Genomic DNA, 20,767 nt, shown 5'->3' with positions numbered 1-20,767 from the left:
TGCAGATGTTGCTGACTATTTGCCATCGGCTTGGGCTGATGCACCTCATCCTCTCTGCGAGGGGATAGTAAGCTGTCGCTGTTTGATCCTAGACAAAGAGGACTTTTGCCATCATAAGAACATGAGAAGAGCCTGCCTGCTGGATCAGGCCAAAGGCCCATCTAATCCGGCATCTTGTTCTTACAGTGGCCAGTCAGGTGCCCATCACAGGAAACCCGCAAGCAGGACCTGAGTGAAACAGGTGGCCAGAAACATCCTTTTGAAGGACCCACCTGGGTCACTATTAACCTTCCAAGCTAGATTCATGCTCCCACGATGGAGAAAACAACTGGCTGGTCTGAAGTTCTAATCTCTCCTCACCTGCCAAGAGTTAAACTCAGGAGTGCTGATGGATGAAATTGGGGGTGGAGAAATCAGCACCCCCAGATGATCCAAAGCTACTTTTTATTTCAGAGCAACTATGAAGAATCCCTTCCGCATCTGAGCAGAGGCCTTCGGAAGCCACATGGGTCTGATGCGAGACAGGTATACTAACTCAGGTGGCTGTTGTGAACTATATCATCCGCTGTGCCAAAACCCAATGAATAATATTCTTTTGAAGTGAAATTTCATATACACTTAGGAACGGGCAAATTGTGCCCCAGCACTGCCCCCCCCAAATAAGTTTCAGGCCTATTTCCTTGCATCTGAAGGGGGTCCCATTCAAATCTGAAATTTTGCCGACTTTTTAAATTTCTGAAATAATTTCTGCATTAAAAGCCGAAAAAGAATGTTTATTTATGTTTCATTTTTGTTCACCACTGGGGAATTCTCTAAATGTAGAGCAGTTTATAAATTCAGGAATAAATATTTGTCATCCAGATTCTAGTTCTGAAGTTTGAGGTATAGTATCCACCTTCTGATGCTTTCACTGTGGGCTCTTTAAAATACATTTAGAAACAATTAAACCTTGTTTTATTTCTGTTAAATGTTCAGAAAAGTCAGAGGCCCAAGGCAGTATAAGTTCATCAACTACGCTTATTAAATATTTGTCAGTGACAACAGTTCACTCATAGACAAACAAGAACAGAGCTCACAGGACGCACACACTACAAACCCCAGCAAGAAGTTGACAGTGCCTACGTTTACTTGCCATTAGAACGTTCGTCTGCCAACGCTTAAGAATAAGAATAATTTATTATTGGACAAGTACATTTTCCAACATACTTGGAATTTGTTTCGGCTACATTGCAAACACACTGTTCCACTCGCAATACAAATAAGCAAAGAAACCCACCCATAATTGACCTCCCCTTCAGCTACACATCTACAAATTTAACAATTTAATGGCACATGGGGAAAAACTGTTCCTGTGCCTGGCCGATTTTGTATATGAAGACCTATAGCGACGTCCAGATGGGAGTAAATCTAGCAGATGATGACCGGGATGTAAAGGATCTGCTGCAATTCTCTCTGCTCTCTTCTTAACTCTGGTGGCATAGATTGTCTCTATTGTAGGCAAGCTAGCACAAATTACCCTTTCTGCAATTCTTACAGCTCGTTGGAGCCGTTTCTTGTCTGTCTTGGAGGCTGTACCATACCAAGCAGTAATAGAATTACAGAGAACAGTTTCAATGATGCTTCTGTAAAATTGGATCAACACTTCCTGGAGCAATTTAAATTTCCTTAGTTGACGCAGGAAATACAACCTCTGGTGGACCTTTTAAATAATACTATTGATGTTGCTTGACCAATTTAACTTTTGAGAAATTATAGAGCCCAGAAACTTAAAGGACTCTACTACTACAACAACCATGTTACCAAGGATGGAAATTGGCGGCAGGACAGAAGAGTGCCTTCTGAAATCAATTACCATTTCAACTGTTCTTTTGGGCATTTAGTATCAAATTATTTCTTGTGCACCACTAAACAAGATGGTCTACTTCTCGCCTATACGCAGATTCATCCTCCTCCTGGATAAGCCCAAAAAGTGTTGTGTCATCAGCAAATTTCAAGATCTTAACTGATGGATCAGTTGAGGTACAGTCATTTGTGTATAGAGAGAAAAGCAGTGGGGAAAGGACACACCCCTGGGGAGCACCTGTATTGATGGTATTGTTGCTCGATATAATTTCCCCCAACCTCACCTGCTGTCTCCTGTCCGTTAAAAAGCTGTATATCCATCGGCAAACAGGGGCAGGTACATTAAGATGAAGTAATTTAGAAAACATGGGGCAATAATATTAAAAGCTGAGCTAAAGTCCACAAACAGAACTCGCACATAGGTCCGCAAGGAATCCAGGTGTTGCAGGATGTAGTGGAACAATTTGTTGGAACGCATGCCTGGCAACCAATGATGTGTTAAACCCAACACATAACACTCCTCCCCCAACTTCCTAACAAAAGGAACAAACATAGTCACCAAAGTGTGCCGGCCTTTTCCGCACCCGAGTGGGTGACCCAGGAGGTTCCTCTGGTACCTGCGGTCTGAGTGGGGTGGTCAGCGAGGCCGGGTCCAAAGGGGTCACTGCCGATGGAGCCACTGAGGACTCCGTCCTAAAGTCGCCCTGCTGGAGTAACCCAGTCACTGGCACCCCATCTGGTTCCCACCCTGGCCTGGGCACAGAATATTCCGAAGTACCCATTTCTCTGTCCCCTGGTTCTGCTTGAAGTTCCATGCTTGGAGGTGGCCTGGTTCTGATCTGGTTGAGGTGTCTCTTCCAAACCAGTCCCCCCTGCAACCCTACCTCATAGGAAACGGAGCTGTACAGCGGGCAATGGTACCTGGGACCCAACCCTGTCCAGGCCCATAGTTTTGGACGTACACAGTGTCCCCGGGGATAACCTTCAAGAGCCCGGACAGGGTGCATACGATCAAGGAGGGTAGTGAGCCTCCTTCCCATAAGCAACTCTGCTGGGCTCCAGCTTGGGGTGATGTGTTGGGCCAATAAGAACTCCACTAACCAGCGGTAAGTGGCTGAGTGCATCTGCGTAACCCATGGCTTTCCCAGGTCGGTGCTGTAACAAGTATTGGTAACTGGCCAGGAAAACGGACCAGCGCAATACATCTGCGTCAACCCGGAACCCCAGGAAATCCACACTGCTCACTCCCAACAGGCACTTTTCCTGTTTTTTCTTAAGCCCTGCTGCCTGCAAGCTTGTAGCACTGTCCCTAATCTGGCGGCAAAGTCCTCTCTCCACAATGCGGCGATCAGCACATCGTTGAAAAACGGCATGACTCCAGGAATGCCTTTAAGGAGACAGTCCATTAGGCTCTGAAATAACCCTGGGGCCACGCTAACTCCAAACTGTAGGCGTTTGACCCTGAAAGCACCCCTATGAGTCACGATTGTCTGTGCGTCTGCGGTGGCCTCATCAATGGTTAGCTGCTGATAAGCTTGCGCTAAATCTAGCTTCCCAAAGTTCTTGGCTCCAGCCAGGGTCGCTAACACGTGGCTCACTACAGGAACCGGGTATGTGTGGTCCTGTAAGGCCTGGTTCTGGGTGCATTTGTAATCGCCGCAGATGCGGACTGAGCCATCCAGCTTAACTGGTGTGACGATTGGGGTTTCCCAGGTCCCCGAAGCTACCTGCTCTAAGACCCCTTGGGCGACTAAGCTCCTCATTGATCCTGGGTTTAAGCGCAAACGGGACTCTATGGGCCTTGACCTGGATGGGTTGCACCATGGGGTTGAGCCGTAGGGAAATCGGGGGTCCATTGTACAGGCCCAGGGTTCCATCAAAGACTGATGGAAACTCCTGGCAGATCAATTTGAATTCTGCCCCTGGGGAAATCTGATTAAACAAGAAGCTAACAGTTGACAGTGCCTGCGTTTACTTGCCATTAGAACGTTCGTCTGCCAACACTTATACGATTGGTTGGAAGGCACGCCTGGCAATCAAAGATGTGTTAAACCCAATACATAACACTTTCAAACCACCAGCAAACATAAGGAAATAACCATTTGAAGAGTAAATATTTGAAATATTTCCCATTCTGCCTCCCATGTGCCTTTCTTTCGCTCTTTGCATCCCAGGAACTGCTGGCAAGACCCCACTCTGCTAACTGGAATGGGCAGCTCCCTTTTGAAATCGGACGCCAGAGAGAACAGTTGCCATTTCACCCCTTTGAAACGGTGCCATCCTGGGCCCCGGAAACTTATGGGAGACCCTGGTCAGGATTCGGGGATCACAGGAAGAGCTGGGGCCATTCCATGGCCCACCCTTTCCCCTCCATAACACTCAGGTCCCAAACTTCCAGAGAACATCGCAATCAGGCCTGGTCTTCCTCTCGGTCTCCATGGCGACCCCAGAAGGATGAGGAAGTCTTGATGTCTCCTGACCAAGGTGGATCCTTTTCTCTGTCCTCCCAACCTCGGACAATCCCTAGAGAGGCCATTTCCCAGGAATGGCAGAGGAGTAGCGTAGCCCAGGGGCCAGAGGGCCATCCTACTGAAAGTTCTGCTGCCAGCATCACCATCACAAGGGAGGTCCCGAGGGAAGAAAGCAGCAGCAGTGGATGTGCCAGAGAGGAGCTGAACGACATGTTGGTGAGGTGGAATGGTCGCAGGCTGGCCTACAGCCCACAAGGAAGGTCACAGGCTGTGATGCTTTTTAGAGACACAACAGGTAAGGATGCTGACATCAGGTTTCTTCTATCTCTTGACAACTCCCAGGAAATTCTGGGGAACAGAACCTTCTGCCCCTCAGGGAAGGTACCAATTTGCACTTGCTCAGAATGGGCGGAGGAAGCCGCTCTGGCACCCGGAGCGGCACCTGGGAGCGGGGCGTCGCCATGCAGCATGCATGTGTGACGTGACATCACCATGGACACATGTGTGCTATGCACATGTGCGCTGCCCAGCAGCGCCGCCGGTAAACCGCTCCAGCACTGCGCGGGGACAGCACCAGGACCTTCCGGTTGCGGCAGCAGCCGCGAACACAGGACCTCGGCACCATCCCGCATGGTGCTGGAGCAGCTTGCCACAGGCAAACCGTGCCGGCGCTGAGACACTTGGCACAACGCCCCCCCCCCCCCGCGGCCAAGTGGCGCCGGGACCGTCTGGTTGCGGCGGCGGCAGCTGCAAGCACAGGACCTCGGCATCATCCCCGCATGGTGCTGGAGCACCACCGCTCGGCTTGGGAGTCGTGGGGACACGCTCCGAGTGTCACCCCCTCCAGGGTGGCACCCGGGACGGCCTGCCCCCATTGCCCCCCTTGCTTTGCCACTGGCTCAGAAGTCTGCTCAGCTTTTATTTCTTGCCTGTGTGCTCAGAGTCTCGAGACTCGATTTCAAGTTAAAGCCCTGCCACCAGGTCAGCTGTAAAACTTAAACCTATTTCCCCTCTTTCTCTCGCCAGCTTCTTTGGGTCAGCGTGGACCACTGGGAATGAGCTCGGGCGGCAGTGGCTTGGACGCAGCTGAGGCAGAGTTGGAGCACTGGGTGGCTGAAGGTGCCTCCAAGGCATTGCTGAGGCAACAAGGGATGCAGGTGAAACAGTGCCAGGATGCTCCCACAATGGTTCAAAGTGAAGATTTGTCACAGGTGCCCCCAAACGGGTCTTCTTACCGCCACCCTGGAATCTCAGCCACCCTTGGTTCTCCACCAGGGAAGTTGTCAGGAGTGGGGAGAAGCTCAATAACTTGCTCTCCTCCTTGGCATTTCTTGGAAGGAGCCTTTGAACCTGAGCCCGTTGCCCTTGACTTCACTACCCCACCCCCTTCTGTTTCCAGATTTCCAGGATTGCTGCAAGAGGATGAGACAGAGATAATCCAGGAGCCCAGAAAGTTTTTGGGACAAGAGGAAATATTGGGCCGGGATGGAAAGCTTGGGGAAAAGGAGGAACAGGAAATGGGAAGAGGCAGTGGCAGTGAAGCGAGCAAAGCTGCAGGAAGTCTGGATTTGGGGTGGGATAAAATGTCCGGGGAGCATGGGTCTCCAGGTCAGGATGAAGAGGAGCCCCTGGAAAGTGGTAATGCTGAAGAAGGAGCTGAAGTACTGGAGCCTGGGCAGGGAGAAGAGGAGGATGGGATTCATGTGGCGGGCGAGAGCAAGACAGGGGAAGGAAATAACACACCAGGATCTTTGGGGGGGAGTCAAAATGTGCAGGAAAACAGGGAGGCAACTGCAGGGCTGGAAGCTCAGGTAGCAGCAGTGAAGTTGGATATGGGAGATGGAAATGGCCAGGGAAGAAGTCGGAGGGAGGACGAGGAGGGAGGAGGAACCAGCAGAAATTATGGCGAGCCAGACAGGGCTGGAGGAAGCAGTGATGAGCAGGGAGGCCCAGAGAGAGGCACGGAAAGCCAGGAGGGGGCCAGGAGCCCAGAAGAGGATGTAGCCAGCATCAATACTGGTCCAGAGCAGTTCCCTTTGGAACCCAGGATCTGCAGCACATCGGAGCAGTAAGTTCTCAGCGTTCCAGTGGGGTGGAAGGTGGGCAGAACCCTCCTTCCCTATCCTGTGTGGGGAGATGGACCCCGCCCTTGCCCATCACTGTTCTCCTTTCTTCTCTTTGAGGGATGACGGTGACAGCTGCCAGACCTCCAGTCTGCAGAATGGGCAACCCCTGGGGGTCAAGCTCATGGAGGAAGGTAAGCACAGCAGATCCCAGCGCTGGCTGCACATATGGTGGCATTTCCACTGCCCTTTTTCTGAGTGTCTTCTGCAATGTGTCATTAATGTAGTATTAGCGCATCAGTGGTGGATTTATACTGGACTGTCCGCACGTCATTCTGCTTTATTCGTTGCTCCGTGATGCTTTCTCAATCTTCATGTCATCAGGAGGGACACTCTTGTGTTATAACACAAAAAAATGGGACAAAAACAAAATCTGGACATTTATGCTGTGAAAAGCTGCAGGATCGCAGCAGGAAGCTGCGGGACATGCACTGATTGGAAACAAAGCACTATGTCCTTTGGTCCATCTAGCTCAGTATTGTCTGCTCTGACCGGCAGAGGCTCTCCAGAGTTTCAGTTTTTCCTGGAGCTACTTGTTGGAGATGGAACCTGTGAAGGACTGAACCTGTGGTTTTCTGCATGAAAGAAAGCATGTGCGCTGGCCAAGGTGTGATGGCCTTCCCTCCAAAAACAACGTAAGATTCCAATAGGGAATTGATTTAAACAGAAAAGCAGGAAGTTTCTTTTGACGAGCCAGGCCCATGCTCCATCTAGCCTAGTATTCTATACACTGACTGGCAGTGACTCTCCAGGGTTTCAATCAAAGGTCTTTCCCTGGAGATGCTAGGATTGAACCTGGGACCTTCTCTGTGCATAGCATGTGCTCTAGCGCTGTGATCTACAGCCCCCCAAATTAGAATTGCACCCAAGGACGTTATAAAAAGAATCCTAAAGTGCAGCACACAGAGATTAATTGATAATAACAAATCAGCCACCTGGTCTCAAAACTCCTGAACTTCGTTAACAAGGAGAGTTCCATTGAGGGGGCACCACAGTTGGAAAACGCCATGGTAGCCATTCATCTCTCATCCGACACAATGGGATTTGGATTGGGGACAGCAAACTGAATAAACGGAGTCTCATTTGGGAGGAAGTGCCCATTGAGGTGTCTTGGAGCCAGATCATTTAAGGTTCGACAGTGTTTCCCAAACTTGGGTCTCCGGCTGTTTTTGGACTACAGTTCCCATCATCCCTAGCTACCGGTAGCAAGAAAAGTGGTCAGGGATGGTGGGAATTGTAGTCTGGAAACAGCCGGAGACCCAGGTTTGGGAAACACTGTTCTAGGGGTCCAATGCATAGCTGCCAAGTTTTCCCTTTTCTCATGAGGAAGCCTATTCAGCATAAGGGAATTTCCCTTAAAAAAAGGGATAACTTGGCAGCTATGGTCCAATGCAACAGTTTAAACCAGCCTTTCCTAACCTGTCGCTCTCCACATGCACTACATCTCCCATCAGCCCCAGGAGATGTCCAAGACACTGGAGAGCACTGGGTTGGGGAAGGCTGGTTTAAATTCTGCCCAGGAAGTCCTTTTAACAAAGAGACAGCTGAGAATTTGGCAACTGAGATGGAGTACTTTCCCATGTCAGATTATACCCCTCACCATCTTCCTCCTTGTTCCTGTCAAATTTCTCCTAGTTCACACGTATTTATCGAATGCAGGAACAGAATCCATTTGTGAAGGAGAAGAGGAGGAGGAGGAGGAAGTGGAAGAGAGTGAAGCTGATACAGATATTGAAGCTGCCTTGGCTCCCTTCTCCAAAAAGCCAAAATCAAGGTGGGGCCTTATATTCTCCTCCTTTATCTACACCCCATCTTATCTTAAGGAACACGAACACTGTAAGCTTTCTTAGACAGAGTCAGACCATTGGTTCATCTAGCTCAGTAATGTCTAGATTGTTGTTGTTGTTTAGTCGTTTAGTCGTGTCCGACTCTTTGTGACCCCATGGACCATAGCACGCCAGGCACTCCTGTCTTCCACTGCCTCCCGCAGTTTGGTCAAACTCATGTTCGTAGCTTCAAGAACACTGTCCAACCATCTCGTCTCTGTCATCCCCTTCTCCTAGTGCCCTCAATCTTTCCCAACATTTTCCAGGGAGTCTTCTCTTCTCATGAGGTGACCAAAGTATTGGAGCCTCAGCTTCACGATCTGTCCTTCCAGTGAGCACTCAGGGCTGATTTCCTTCAGGATGGATAGGTTTGATCTTCTCACAGTCCATGGGACTCTCAAGAGTCTCCTCCAGCACCATAATTAAAAAGCACCAATTCTTCGGCGATCAGCCTTCTTTATGGTCCAGCTCTCACTTCCATACATCACTACTGGGAAAACCATAGCTTTAACTATACGGACATTTGTCGGCAAGGTGATGTCTCTGCTTTTTAAGATGCTGTCTAGGTTTGTCATTGCTTTTCTCCCAAGAAGCAGGCGTCTTTTAATTTCGTGACTGCTGTCACCATCTGCAGTGATCAAGGGCCCAAGAAAGTAAAATCTCTCACTGCCTCCATTTCTTCCCCTTCTATTTGCCAGGAGGTGATGGGACCAGTGGCCATGATCTTGGTTTTTTTGATGTTGAGCTTCAGACCATATTTTGCACTCTCCTCTTTCACCCTCATTAAAAGGTTCTTTAATTCCTCCTCACTTTCTGCCACCAAGGTTGTGTCATCTGCATATCTGAGGTTGTTGATATATCTTCCGGCAATCTTAATTCCGTCTTGGGATTCATCTAGTCCAGCCTTTCGCATGATGAATTCTGCATATAAGTTAAATAAGCAGGGAGACAATATACAACCTTGTCGTACTCCTTTCCCAATTTTGAACCAATCAGTTGTTCCATATCCAGTTCTAACTGTAACTTCTTGTCCCACATAAAGATTTCTCAGGAGACAGATGAGGTGATCAGGCACTCCCATTTATTTAAGAACTTGCTATAGTTTGCTGTGGTCGACACAGTCAAAGACTTTTGCATAGTCAATGAAACAGAAGTAGATGTTTTTCTGGAACTCTCTAGCTTTCTCCATAATCCAGCGCATGTTTGCTATTTGGTCTTTAGTTCCTCTGCCCCTTCGAAATCCAGCTTGCACTTCTGGGAGTTCTCGGTCCACATACTGCTTAAGCCTGCCTTGTAGAATTTTAAGCATAACCTTGCTAGCGTGTGAAATGAGCGCAATTGTGCGGTAGTTGGAGCATTCTTTGGCACTGCCCTTCTTTGGGAAGGTTTGCCAAACTTGAGTCTCCAGCTACTTCGAGACTACAAGTCCCATCATCCATGACCGCTGGTCCTGCTAACTAGGGATGATGGGAGCTGTAGTCCAAAGACAACTGGAGACCCAAGTTTGGGGAAAACCTGGTCTAGATTGACTGTCAGTGGGTTGTCAGGGTTTCAGGGAAGGAACTGTCCCAGTCCTGCCTGGAGACACCAGGGATTGAACCTGGGACCTTCTGCACGCAAAGTGGGTGCTCTGCCACTGAGCTACAGCCCTTCTCTATGGAGCAATCATAGATTGCCACATGCAACTTCCCATTTATGCGCATTTGAGGCATGTGTGACCCGCACAAGCACATCCCTGTAAACCCGGACCGGAAGTGGCCCCTAAGGGAGTGTGAAAATGGCGTCTAGCAATCCCATGAGCCTTTGCACCAACCTATGAGGTCTGTGGAGTTTTGGAGCTTGAACAAGGAGATTTGGAGAGAGCAATTGCGATGGAGTTTGGTGGAGTTTTTGGGTTTTTAAAAGGGTTTTTCAAGGGTTTCCAGAGATTTAGAGCGTGTTTGCAGGCTTTTTCAGTGGGGTTCCCAATATACACGATTTCCCTTCAATATGTGGTGCCTTGGAACATAACCCCTGCGTAAATGAGGAGTTGCCTGTACTTCATTTTATACACATCATGAGTCTGCCTCCTATCAATTTAATTGGATGCCTGAGTAGCCAATACTGGCCTATGTGGACAAATAGTCTGACCCTCGGATAAGTCGGCTCCTTAGGTTCCTAAATAGCCCCTGGATGTCCTGCCTCTCCAAGGATGCCATCTAAACATCTTTGCAAGAGAACTGGACTTATTAACTCTTCCCACATCCCTCACCATGATCCTAGAAGACGCTTGTCTCCTCTTACATGGATGGCTTTTCCTAAGCCGAAAACCCCCAGCTATTTGTGCCTTTCTTGATAAGGAAGATGATTCATCCTCCTGATGAATTTTCATATTTCATCCCTCACTTTTTGTCATCAGTTCCACCATTGCCTTGAATACCAATTATCCCATGATAACAGGGCGCCATCTAGTGGCTCCCAGACAATGCTCTGATGAGTCACTTGCTTGTGAGGAAGACCCACTGAAACTATTGGACCTTGGAGTTACCCATTTCCAATATCCATGCAGTCTCTCTCACAAAGCTAGAAACCAAGGCCAGCTGAAAGTTGGAAAAAGTTGGGTTATTGACCAGAGTGCTAACTGTTTCAGATCTTTGATTTAGAGAGAGAGAGAGAGAGAGAAAGTTCACAGATTAACAGAAGAGGATAATCTAAGATGGGCAAACTCCCCCTATCTCTCAGATAATGTAGTCAACTGATGCTCCTTTTTGCCTCTTCTGATTTTTGCCTCACAGGAAACTTTACGTTTGTTTTTACCTATCCTGCTTCCCCTGCCCCACCCAATACATGAGCCCAAAATGGATAAAAATAAGATATTTAGAACAAACAGCGATAATTAAAAGTTATTTTAAAAAACTAAGTGGGCTGTATATCCATCTACATTATACTCAGGGCAACTCAGGGCTGTCAGTATTTTGTGAGAGGGATTCAAGCGCATACCAGAGAATTTGATTTTGTGCAATTAAAGTTCTGTGTTGCTCTACTGTGACAAATCTACTCAAAGGAGGAACAGGCTTTTTGTAGTAATGAAATAATGGGGAAATGCATTTAAGAGGATGAATCCTGGGTTCAAATCTCCACTCAGCCGTGAAGCTCATCTTGGGCCAGTCACAACCTCTCAGCCTAACCAACCTCACAGGGTTGTTGTGAGCAGAGAATGAGAGGTGGGCAAACTACATAAGCCACTTTGAGCTCCTTGAAGGAAAAATGGGATATAAATGTAATACACGGGTGTCAAACACAAGGCCCGGGGGCCAAATCCGGCCCGCCAGACCTCGTCATGTGGCCCGCCGAGCGCCCCAGCCAGCGGGACCCAGCAGCGGGACCTTGCTGCTGAAGCGCCGCGCCAACAAAGCGCCGACAAACAGCTGGGGCCGAGGGGGGTAGAAAGGCGGCCGGAGCAGTGCTGCGTGGAGCGCCCCGAGCCACAGCAGGAGAAGGAGGAGGCAGCTTGCCGGGTCAGCGCCCGGCAGCGCCGCACGGAGAGTCCCGAGCCTCTGCGATGCAGCAGAGCTCTGTAGCACTTTGAATCCTCCTCCTCCTGCCACGGCTCGGCGCCTGGAAACGGCTGCTGCTGCTGCTGCTGCTGCTGCTGCTGCTGCTGAAGCACAGACAAAGCACCCAGCAGCGCCGCGTGGAGGAGGAGGAGGATTCAAAGTGCTACAGAGCACTGCTGCGTCCCAGAGGCTCGGCACTCTCCGTACAGCGCTGCCGGGCACCGACCCGGCAAGCCGCCTCCTCCTCCTCTTGCCTCATCTCCTCCTCCTCCTGCCGCGGCTCAGCCTCATGAACGTGAGCTCAGCAGCAGCTCAGCCTCACGAACGTGCAACCCTGAGGCTTTACGCACGTCTCCTAAAACGGACACCCGCTGCCTCACGCTGCACGGGAAATGCTTTTTGCCCCTGGGTCCCTTCACACTCTTATTTCTTTCCCTCTCCCTTCCTTCTTTCTCCCTTTCCGTCTTCTCTCCCTCTTTCTTTTTCTTTCCTTCTTTATTCCCTTCCTTCTTTCCTACTCTTCTTTCTCTCCCCTCTTTCCTTCCTTCCTCTCTCCCTCCCACTCCTTCCTTCCTTCCTTCCTTCCTTCCTTCCTCCCTCCCTCCCCTCCCTCTCCCTCTCCTCAGAAACATAGGATGCTGCTTTATACTTCTGGCCCTTAAACCCTGGAACCAGGAGAGCATCTCCAGTGAGTCAACCTCAGCCAGTCCCTTTGGTGAAGGGTGGTGGCTCACTGGCAGAACATCTGTCCTGCATGCAGAAGGACCCCAGCATCTCCAGGTACTAGTAGCTCTGCAAAGGTCCTGCATGAAACCCTAGCGAGCCTCCACCACCCAGTGCAGTTACCAAAAATCATTTTTCAATCAATTGTACAATAATTGTACATTTGAATATCTACTTGCCATTATTCTGACTATGTTTCTGCTTTCAGAGCTAGTTATTACTTACATTTTTACAAAAAACAGTAATAATTGAATGCAGTGACAATAATTTATGATAATAAAGAGTGGACACATAGTCCTACAGATACAACCGGCCCTTTGAGGGTGACCAAACTGCTGATGCGGCCCCCAGTGAATTTGAGTTTGACACCCCTGATGTAATAGATAACATAAAGTAAACATCCCACAAGCAAATCAGGATGAATGCTCATTGTGATGTAATCCCCCAGCAAACAAATCAAAATGAGTGCTCAACAAATAACAGGTTCAATCTAACCTCCCAATGAGCTTCATGCAAGCAAACTGGGATGGAAGCTCAGTAAATAGGTAATCTAGAGGAAGCCTACAAGTGGACCCACTGAAATTAACCAACTTAGGTTAGTCATGTCTATTCATTTCAATAAGTCTACTCTGAGTATAACTATAGTTGAATACATACCCCCCCAACCTTTCTCCCATGAAAATAAGAACGTCCCATTCCATAATGATCATTTTAATATTTATGCCCCACACATCTTACTGAGTTGCCCTAGACACTCTGTGTGACTTCCAACATATATAAAAACATAATAAAACATTAAACATTTTTTTTTAAAAAACTTCCCTGTACAGGATTGTTTTCAGATGGCTTGGGGGTCAGATAACTCCATACCCTCCAACCAGTGCCGGATTTACGTATAAGCTAAACAAGCTATAGTTTAGGGCCCCACTCTCTTGGGCCGCCCCAAAAAATGTAAAGGAAAAAAAACTGGACATACAGCAACAGTGTTTTGTGTTGTGTAGGCTCCTATTTGTTATGTGCAAATGGCTTTAGATACCTATTAGGTCCATAAATTACCATATAGCATATATTCAACACAAAAAAACGACAATTTGTTGTAGACAAAGGACAGCTGGACATATTGGGCCCCATTGCCTTCAGGAGCTTAGGGCCTCATTAGACCTAAATCCGGCCCTGCCTCCAACATTTCTCCAATGAAAATAGGGATGTCCTAAGGAAAAGCGGGACATTCCAGGATCAAATCAGAAACTGGGATGACTTTTTAAAATCAGGGATGTCCCTGGAAAATAGGGACACTTGGAGGATCTGCAAATACAACCCGTTGAAAGAGACAAAACAGTAGTAGGTTATTCACTCTGACTGCAGTAACAGAGGGGTTGTGAGCTATATGGAACCTGGAATCTTAGCCAGGTTAGCCTTGGAAGTGCAAAGAGGGGCAAGGGTGGGGTGGGGTGGAGGGGAAGCACAGTGTGGGAAACAACTCTGGCATTGCAATGAAGCCCTGGTTGGGGCATTTCTGCATTTGGATCCCCAGTTTTCAGAATCTGATTTTCTTTCTCTACAGGGATCAGCAGAGTGAAGCAGATCTTCAAAGGCTCCAAGGTGAGAGGAAATTTCTTGGGCACAGAGAAATGGGAGCCAAAACTGAATCTCTCAGGATAATAACCTTGCTACTCCAGACAACCTGTCTATTGATAATTCATCCCCGATATGTTTTGCACACATTTTGTAGGGAGGTTATACAACATCCACTGTTTATTGAATGTTTGTTCTGATTTACAGTGGTGCCTCAGGTTACAGACACTTCAGGTTACAGACGCTTCAGGTTACAGACTCCACTAACCCAGAAATAGTACCTCAGGTTAAGAACTTTGCTTGAGAACAGAAATCACGCGGCGGCGGCAGGAGGCCCCATTAGCTAAAGTGGAACCAGGTTAAGAGCAGTTTCAGGTTAAGAACGGACCTCCGGAACAAATTAAGTTCTTCACTCGAGGTACCACTGTATTTGTTGGGAAGTTGTATGACAATGTGTCAAACAAATGTTGTCCCACACTTTCCAGTTCATTTTCCTTCCACTTTCCTCATCACAAAAAGTATGGGAAGTGTTTTTTTAAAGCAGATTTGTTGCTCAAGGGCACCAAATCCCCTTTAATTGCACAACATGAGGATGCCTCCAGGCTGTTGCTATATTGTGGGAATGATTCGAGCACATACTGGAAACGCAGTTTTTCGCGATCAGAGTGGATTGGAGTGTTTCGTCGCCCTAGTGCAACAACAACCCTTTAAAAAGAGAAAAGAATAGATTTTTGTGGTTAGGAAAGTGTTGGGAAAACGCAATGGAAAGTACGGAATGTACAAATGATTAACAGGAAGATGTGTAAACACTCCGCAAACGAATCAGGATGGATGTTCAATAAAGACTGGGCACAGGCTGCATGCGCACTAACCTGTTTGTAGCACACACAAAAATGTAGTTTTTCTCAATCTGGAATAATTCATGCTTGTCCTCAACATGCTCCTTTCAAACTAGATTGATGTCCACAAGGGAGGGTGGGTTCAGTTTCTTGAGAAATGTATTATAATCTCTCCCCCCCCACCCCCAATTATGTTATCCATGCCTTTTCCTTGCTGCACATGCCTAGGTAAATGAAGAAGGAAGAGGAGATTGCGATCTTGATATACACCCACCCTCAGTGTATTTGGGCAAGTGTGGATAGAAACTGCCCCTATCCATTGCCTACATTTGTTTCCATATATTTTCAAATGGACACTCTGTGGGATAATGCAGAATCAATCTGTAACCAGCTTTCATTGCTGGAGTGGAACCAGTTTCTCAAGAAGCACTTTTAAGGAGCTAAAAAATTTGCAGTAGATCTAGATTATGTGTAGAGTATGTGCTGGGGGACGGGGGACGCGACAGGGACGGAACGACTCAGTCTCAACAGATTCTAGAATAAAATGCCCTGTATATGCAGCCATAGTTCTAATTGCTTGCACAAGCTTTGGGGTGAATCTTGTATAAACCTATCATCTGGAGGAACACTGAATTTGCCAGTATGCAATAGAAATTGGAGTTCTTGAAAGAGTCCAGAAATAAATGATAAATTACAAGAACTCAGGCCAAAGAAGGATGATTTCAAAAGAGTATCTTCACAGAGTTTTAATAAGGATAAATTCCAGTAAATATCAACACATTTGGTACACTTTGACCTGTAAAACTGTAAAACTGTGCTGATGAAGAATAATCGAAACAGGGCCTTGTCCTGATGTTGATATTTACTGGAATTTATCCTTATTAAAACTCTGTGAAAATACTCTTTTGAAATCATCCTTCTTTGGCCTGAGTTCTTGTAATTTATCATTTATTTCTAGTATGCAATAGAAGCCTACTCTTCCAAATAGTGATAAGACTGGAATTGGCCCCGAGATACAAATAGGGAAGGACTAAAGGTCAATGGTAGAATCCGGGCTCTGCATAAAGAAGGTCCAGGTTCAATCGCTGGCACCTTGAGCTAAAAGAGTGCAACCAAACTGTGGACAAAATTGTGATCTCTCTCTCTGTGTGTGTGTGTGTGTTGCTAGGAGACTGCATATTTCTATAGAGCAAGGGTGAGGACCTTCTGACCTTCCAGATGTTGCCGGTCTCCCGTGCCGTTCAGCCTCAGCCAGCATTAGCCAATGGTCAGGGATTATAGGAGCTGTAGTCCAGCAACATATGGAAGGCTGCAGGTTCCCCAATGCCCTGCAAAAGTAGGGAATATACTGGAATACACTGTAAGAGACACTTCAATCCATGACCATACCCTTTTCCCTCCGCAGATCTCTGGATTGACGCAGAAGAAGCAAGCAAAGATGACAGCTTGCATGATAAAGACGACTTTTATGACTGAAGTGAGGAGGGCAGAAAAAACAAGATAGAAAACTAATAGTAGTAGCCCAAGAGTTCAGCTCCCTGCACCATAAGAACGGATGAACAGCTCAGGGAAATGATATATAATGAATTGAAAAAGGTGTTCAAAATAACTTTTATTTAAAAAACATAAGCTTTTCTTTTGTGAATTCTAGGGACACCTAAATTGTATAGAAATTTATTATGCATGTTACTACAGCAGCAAGAATGTTACTTGCCCAGAAATGGAAAGAAGCAGAAGTCCCAGTAAAGGAAGAATGGATACAAAAACTTATGCAATACAGTGGTGCCTCGCAAGATGAATTTAATTCGTTCTGCGAGTCAATTCGTTTTGCGAAAAATTCGTCTTGTGAATCACGTTTTCCCATAGGAATGCATTGAAATTTCTTTTTTTGGCCATAGGAACGCATTAATTAAATTTCAATGCATTCCTATGGGAAACTGCGATTCGCAAGACGAATTTTTCGCAAAATGAATTCGTCTTGCGAGTCACCATCAGGGTCTTGCAGGGCATTCGTCTTGCGAGGTACCACTGTATGCAGAAATAGCTAAACTTACCGGAAGAATTAGAAATCAGGATAACAATTTTTTAAATAAAAGAATGGAAATTGTTTATTGAATATTTACAGATAAATTGTAAAGAGATAAAAACATTAGCGGGATTATTGTAATAACCTGCAGTTTTATAAGAGTATATATTTACAATAGATAATTAAATGAGTAAATTAAATGAATTTGGGTATGCAGAAGGTATAAAAATAATAATTTAAGGAACCGCAGAAAGAAGGGGAAGGAAGTCAAATTTTGAAATGTTAAATGGATTGTAAAATTAATGAAATGTATACATTTGAATACATTTCGCGGGTATGAATACATTTCGCGGGACGCGGGTGGTGCTGTGGATTAAACTACAGAGCCTAGGGCTTGCTGATCAGAAAGTCAGCAGTTCGAATCCCTGCGACGGGGTAAGCTCCCGTTGCTCGGTCCCTGCTCCTGCCAACCTAGCAGTTCAAAAGCACGTCAAAGTGCAAGTAGATAAATAGGTTTCCGTGTGCTGCTCTGGTTTTGCCAGAAGTGGCTTAGTCATGCTGGCCACATGACCCAGAAGCTGTATGCCAGCTCCCTTGGCCACTAAAGCGAGATGAGCGCCGCAACTCCAGAGCCGTCCGCGACTGGACCTAACGGTCAGGGGTCCCTTTACCTTTATACATTTGAAAAGTATAAATAAAAAACTAAAAAAAAGGGGGGCTCATCTAGTCCAGCCTCCTGTTTTCACAGTGGCCACTCAAATGCCCAGAAACCCACAAGAAGCAGGACCTGAGCACAAAAGGTGTATCAACACCTGTGATTCTTAGCAACTGGAATACAGAGATATACAGCTTTTGACAGTGGCAGTAGTAAAACACTTATTATCATGATGATGATAATGACGATGATGATTAGATATATTACCTGCCTTTAACCAGACGCTACTTCAGCATACAACAAAAGCTGTACAGTGAAGATGCAGGTCGCAATTTAGGAGTTGTCACAGAGAATGCTGTCTTCTGGGACCTCCTAGCCCAGGCATCCCCAAACTGCGGCCCTCCAGATGTTTTGGCCTACAACTTCCATGATCCCTAGCTAACAGGATCAGTGGTCAGGGATGATGGGAACTGTAGCCCAAAACATCTGGAGGGCCGAAGTTTGGGGATGCCTGTCCTAGCCCTTACCTCCCTGAGATGCTCCAGTAGGCTGCGATGAACTGAGAGATCAAGGAGAATGAGCAATGCTGATCTCAACTGTCTTAAGCGCATTGGCTCCTGATGCTTGTAGAATTGATCAAGTAGCTGTTGTCATTTTTGCTTTTATGTAATACTTATTGACAAAAACAATGCAAAAATATATAAAACCGGTCAGTATAAAAAACTTTTGTTCTAAGTACAATGCTTAAGTTTTCTCCGTTAGAGGACCCTGGAAACATATGTAAAAAGTCGCATGTCTCTGTACCCCTCCAGAGGCAAACAATATTCCTGTCACGCCACATATAAAAAACAAAGACAGAAGCAAAGAAGATGAATTCAGAATTATATTTTGTAAGATGAATTGTTAAGTGGGGACGGTTGGGTGGTTCTCCTCCTCTTGTCGGCCCCCTGTGTGCTTGGTGGCAGGGGGCGTTTCTGGGATGGGGGAGACGGGGAGGGGGGGAAGGATTCAACTTGAAAAAGAACCACCCCCTTCCGTCCTTTTCCCCCTAGGGACTCTTTGTGGCGAGGGAGTTCTGGGGGGCGGGGGGCGGAAGGGGTGGGAATTGATAATAAAGGAGAAATTAACAAATAAAATATGGATAGTATGTTAATATAAGATTGAAATGTTTGGAAATAGAATGGGGAAAATAATACGAAAACTGCTAAATAAGACTTTAAAATGAAAATCAGAAAGGGGGGAGGTAGGGGAAGCCCACAAAACAATGTTTATGAAAAATGAATACAGTAGCTGTATAATTTTTAGTGTTGTGTCTATTTGATGTATGTGTTTTTGTATTGTATATGTAGCGTTTTAGTTGTTGTTAAGTATAAAATTAATAGAAATCATTTAAATAGGAGATGAATTCAGATGTTTCAGTCTTTCCTCCAAATCTGCATGTGGATGGATGTCTCTGAAAATTGGCCATGTCTATATAAGTAATAAAGCGAATTCCCAAATGGCACAAAAAGTCTGGTGACCTTTTATTATGCTGATTTGGCAAGTGGTTTTCTCCATTATGGCTGCGTTCCACAAATAATTCCAGCATAACTCAGAAGCAGGAATCTCAAGCCCCGTGGGCTGAATGTGACCCATATAGCCTCTCCCTCAAGCCTCTCAGAACTCTCCCCACACCAAACCTGGCTTTGCGCACCCAAGTACTTTTGTCTGGCTGAAATGTGTCCTTGAATTATGATAATGCCTCTTACTTTTTCTGGATCAGGGATAGAGAGGGGTCATAGCTGCCAAGTTATCCCTTTTTTTAAGGGATTTTCCCTTATGCTGAATAGGCTTCCTCGCGAGAAAAGGGAAAACTTGGCAGCTATGAGAGGGGTGTGTGAGTAGGGGTAAAAAACTAGCCTTCTGGTACAAAAGGGGGGGGGAATCTATTCACTCTTCTGCCAACTTTTGCCTTCCACCATTGGAATGCGGCCCCCAGAGGGTTACTCAGCAAGGAGTGTGGCCCTCAGAATGAAAACATGCTCCCCATGCCACCTGTTATGTAGGCAAAACTAATGGTTCTGTAGGAAAACAGCACTTTCTGTGCACAAGAGGGGGCTTGGGAAAGCTGCAGGGTTTACAAGAGTACAAAAACATATTAGGAAAAAAAAATCTTAAGGGGACAAAAATCCCCCAAACAGCCCAATGAGGACTGAGCATAGTCAGTGGCCAAGGAAGGCTGGCTGGCTGTAGAAAGAGAATAAGAAGAGACCCCTCAAGAGAGCTGGCAGGAATGGAATGGAAAAGGGCATGGCTGGCTGGAACCCTGAATAGGGGTGGCCCATGCTGCAACATTTTGTTGTACAGTATATCCCCTAGTTTGAACCTAGAAGCCATTGCCCTCCTTTGTGAAAGCGAAAGTTTCCTATAGAAATCAATGGAGAAATTCAAGATTTTGAAGTAGCTATGTGACTTAGCATGTCCACCCTCAAACAAATGGCAGCTGCAAAGAATGAATTCCATGCTTTTTCTAACTCTGGCCTTATTTTGTGTAAAAATAAAAAAATAAAAAATGATAACTTAGAAAAAAACCTTTTCATCATTTTAATAATAGTTTTACCAATGCAAATTCAGTATGCTGTCCCTTTGCTTCAGGATGGAAGGCTGAGATTTAGAGGTGCATTATATTTCTAGCAGAGGTTGTGGGTCAAGCTGCGGCTGAGAGGGTAGCTTCCAATAACCTTGTGGTGTCGTCCAGTGCTGTTAGACCAGGGGTCCCCAAACTAAGGCCCGGGGGCCGGATGCAGCCCAATCGCCTTCTAAATCCGGCCCGCGGATGGTCCGGGAACCAGCATGTTTTTACATGAGTAGAATGTGTCCTTTTATTTAAAATGCATCTCTGGGTTATTTGTGGGGCATAGGAATTCATTCATATTTTTTAAAAAAATATAGTTCGGCCCCCCACAAGGTCTGAGGGACAGTGGACCGGCCCCCTGCTGAAAAAGTTTGCTGACCCCTGTGTTAGACCCATTCTCCACATTGTTGTTGTGGAATTCTCTTGCCAAGCACTTTTTTTGGGGGGGGGGGGTGTCATGTGCTGAAGACTTTACCCAGGCCTTTGACACCTGATATTTTAGGACCTGTCTCATTCTGTTGATTGTAGTGCAGATTA

At 46.5% G+C, this 20,767-nt stretch overlaps 1 protein-coding gene across 1 annotated transcript; it reads left to right on the top strand.

Moving 5' to 3' along the window:
• Window positions 1-5,368: 5,368 nt before the first annotated feature.
• LOC148683140 (uncharacterized) lies at window positions 5,369-16,411 on the top strand. Its single transcript, XM_088659372.1, has 6 exons — window positions 5,369-5,538; window positions 5,713-6,381; window positions 6,497-6,570; window positions 8,096-8,210; window positions 14,086-14,123; window positions 16,341-16,411. Exons 1-6 carry the CDS (start codon window positions 5,369-5,371, stop codon window positions 16,409-16,411), a joined length of 1,137 nt encoding a protein of 378 aa, XP_088515498.1.
• The last annotated feature ends 4,356 nt before the right edge of the window (window positions 16,412-20,767 follow it).

This window comes from Zootoca vivipara, chromosome 16, assembly GCF_965207765.1.
Source record: "Zootoca vivipara chromosome 16, rZooViv2.hap1.1, whole genome shotgun sequence".
Lineage (NCBI taxonomy): Eukaryota > Metazoa > Chordata > Lepidosauria > Squamata > Lacertidae > Zootoca > Zootoca vivipara.
This window is presented reverse-complemented; position numbering and strand designations above follow the sequence as displayed.

Excerpts from the sequence above, each read along its gene's own strand:
- LOC148683140 (XM_088659372.1), top strand. The coding sequence starts at position 5,369 with ATGAGCTCGGGCGGCAGTGGCTTGGACGCAGCTGAGGCAGAGTTGGAG. Across the intron at positions 6,382-6,496 it reads ATCTGCAGCACATCGGAGCA|GGATGACGGTGACAGCTGCC; the intron begins GTAAGTTCTCAG and ends CTTCTCTTTGAG. Across the intron at positions 6,571-8,095 it reads GGTCAAGCTCATGGAGGAAG|GAACAGAATCCATTTGTGAA; the intron begins GTAAGCACAGCA and ends TATCGAATGCAG.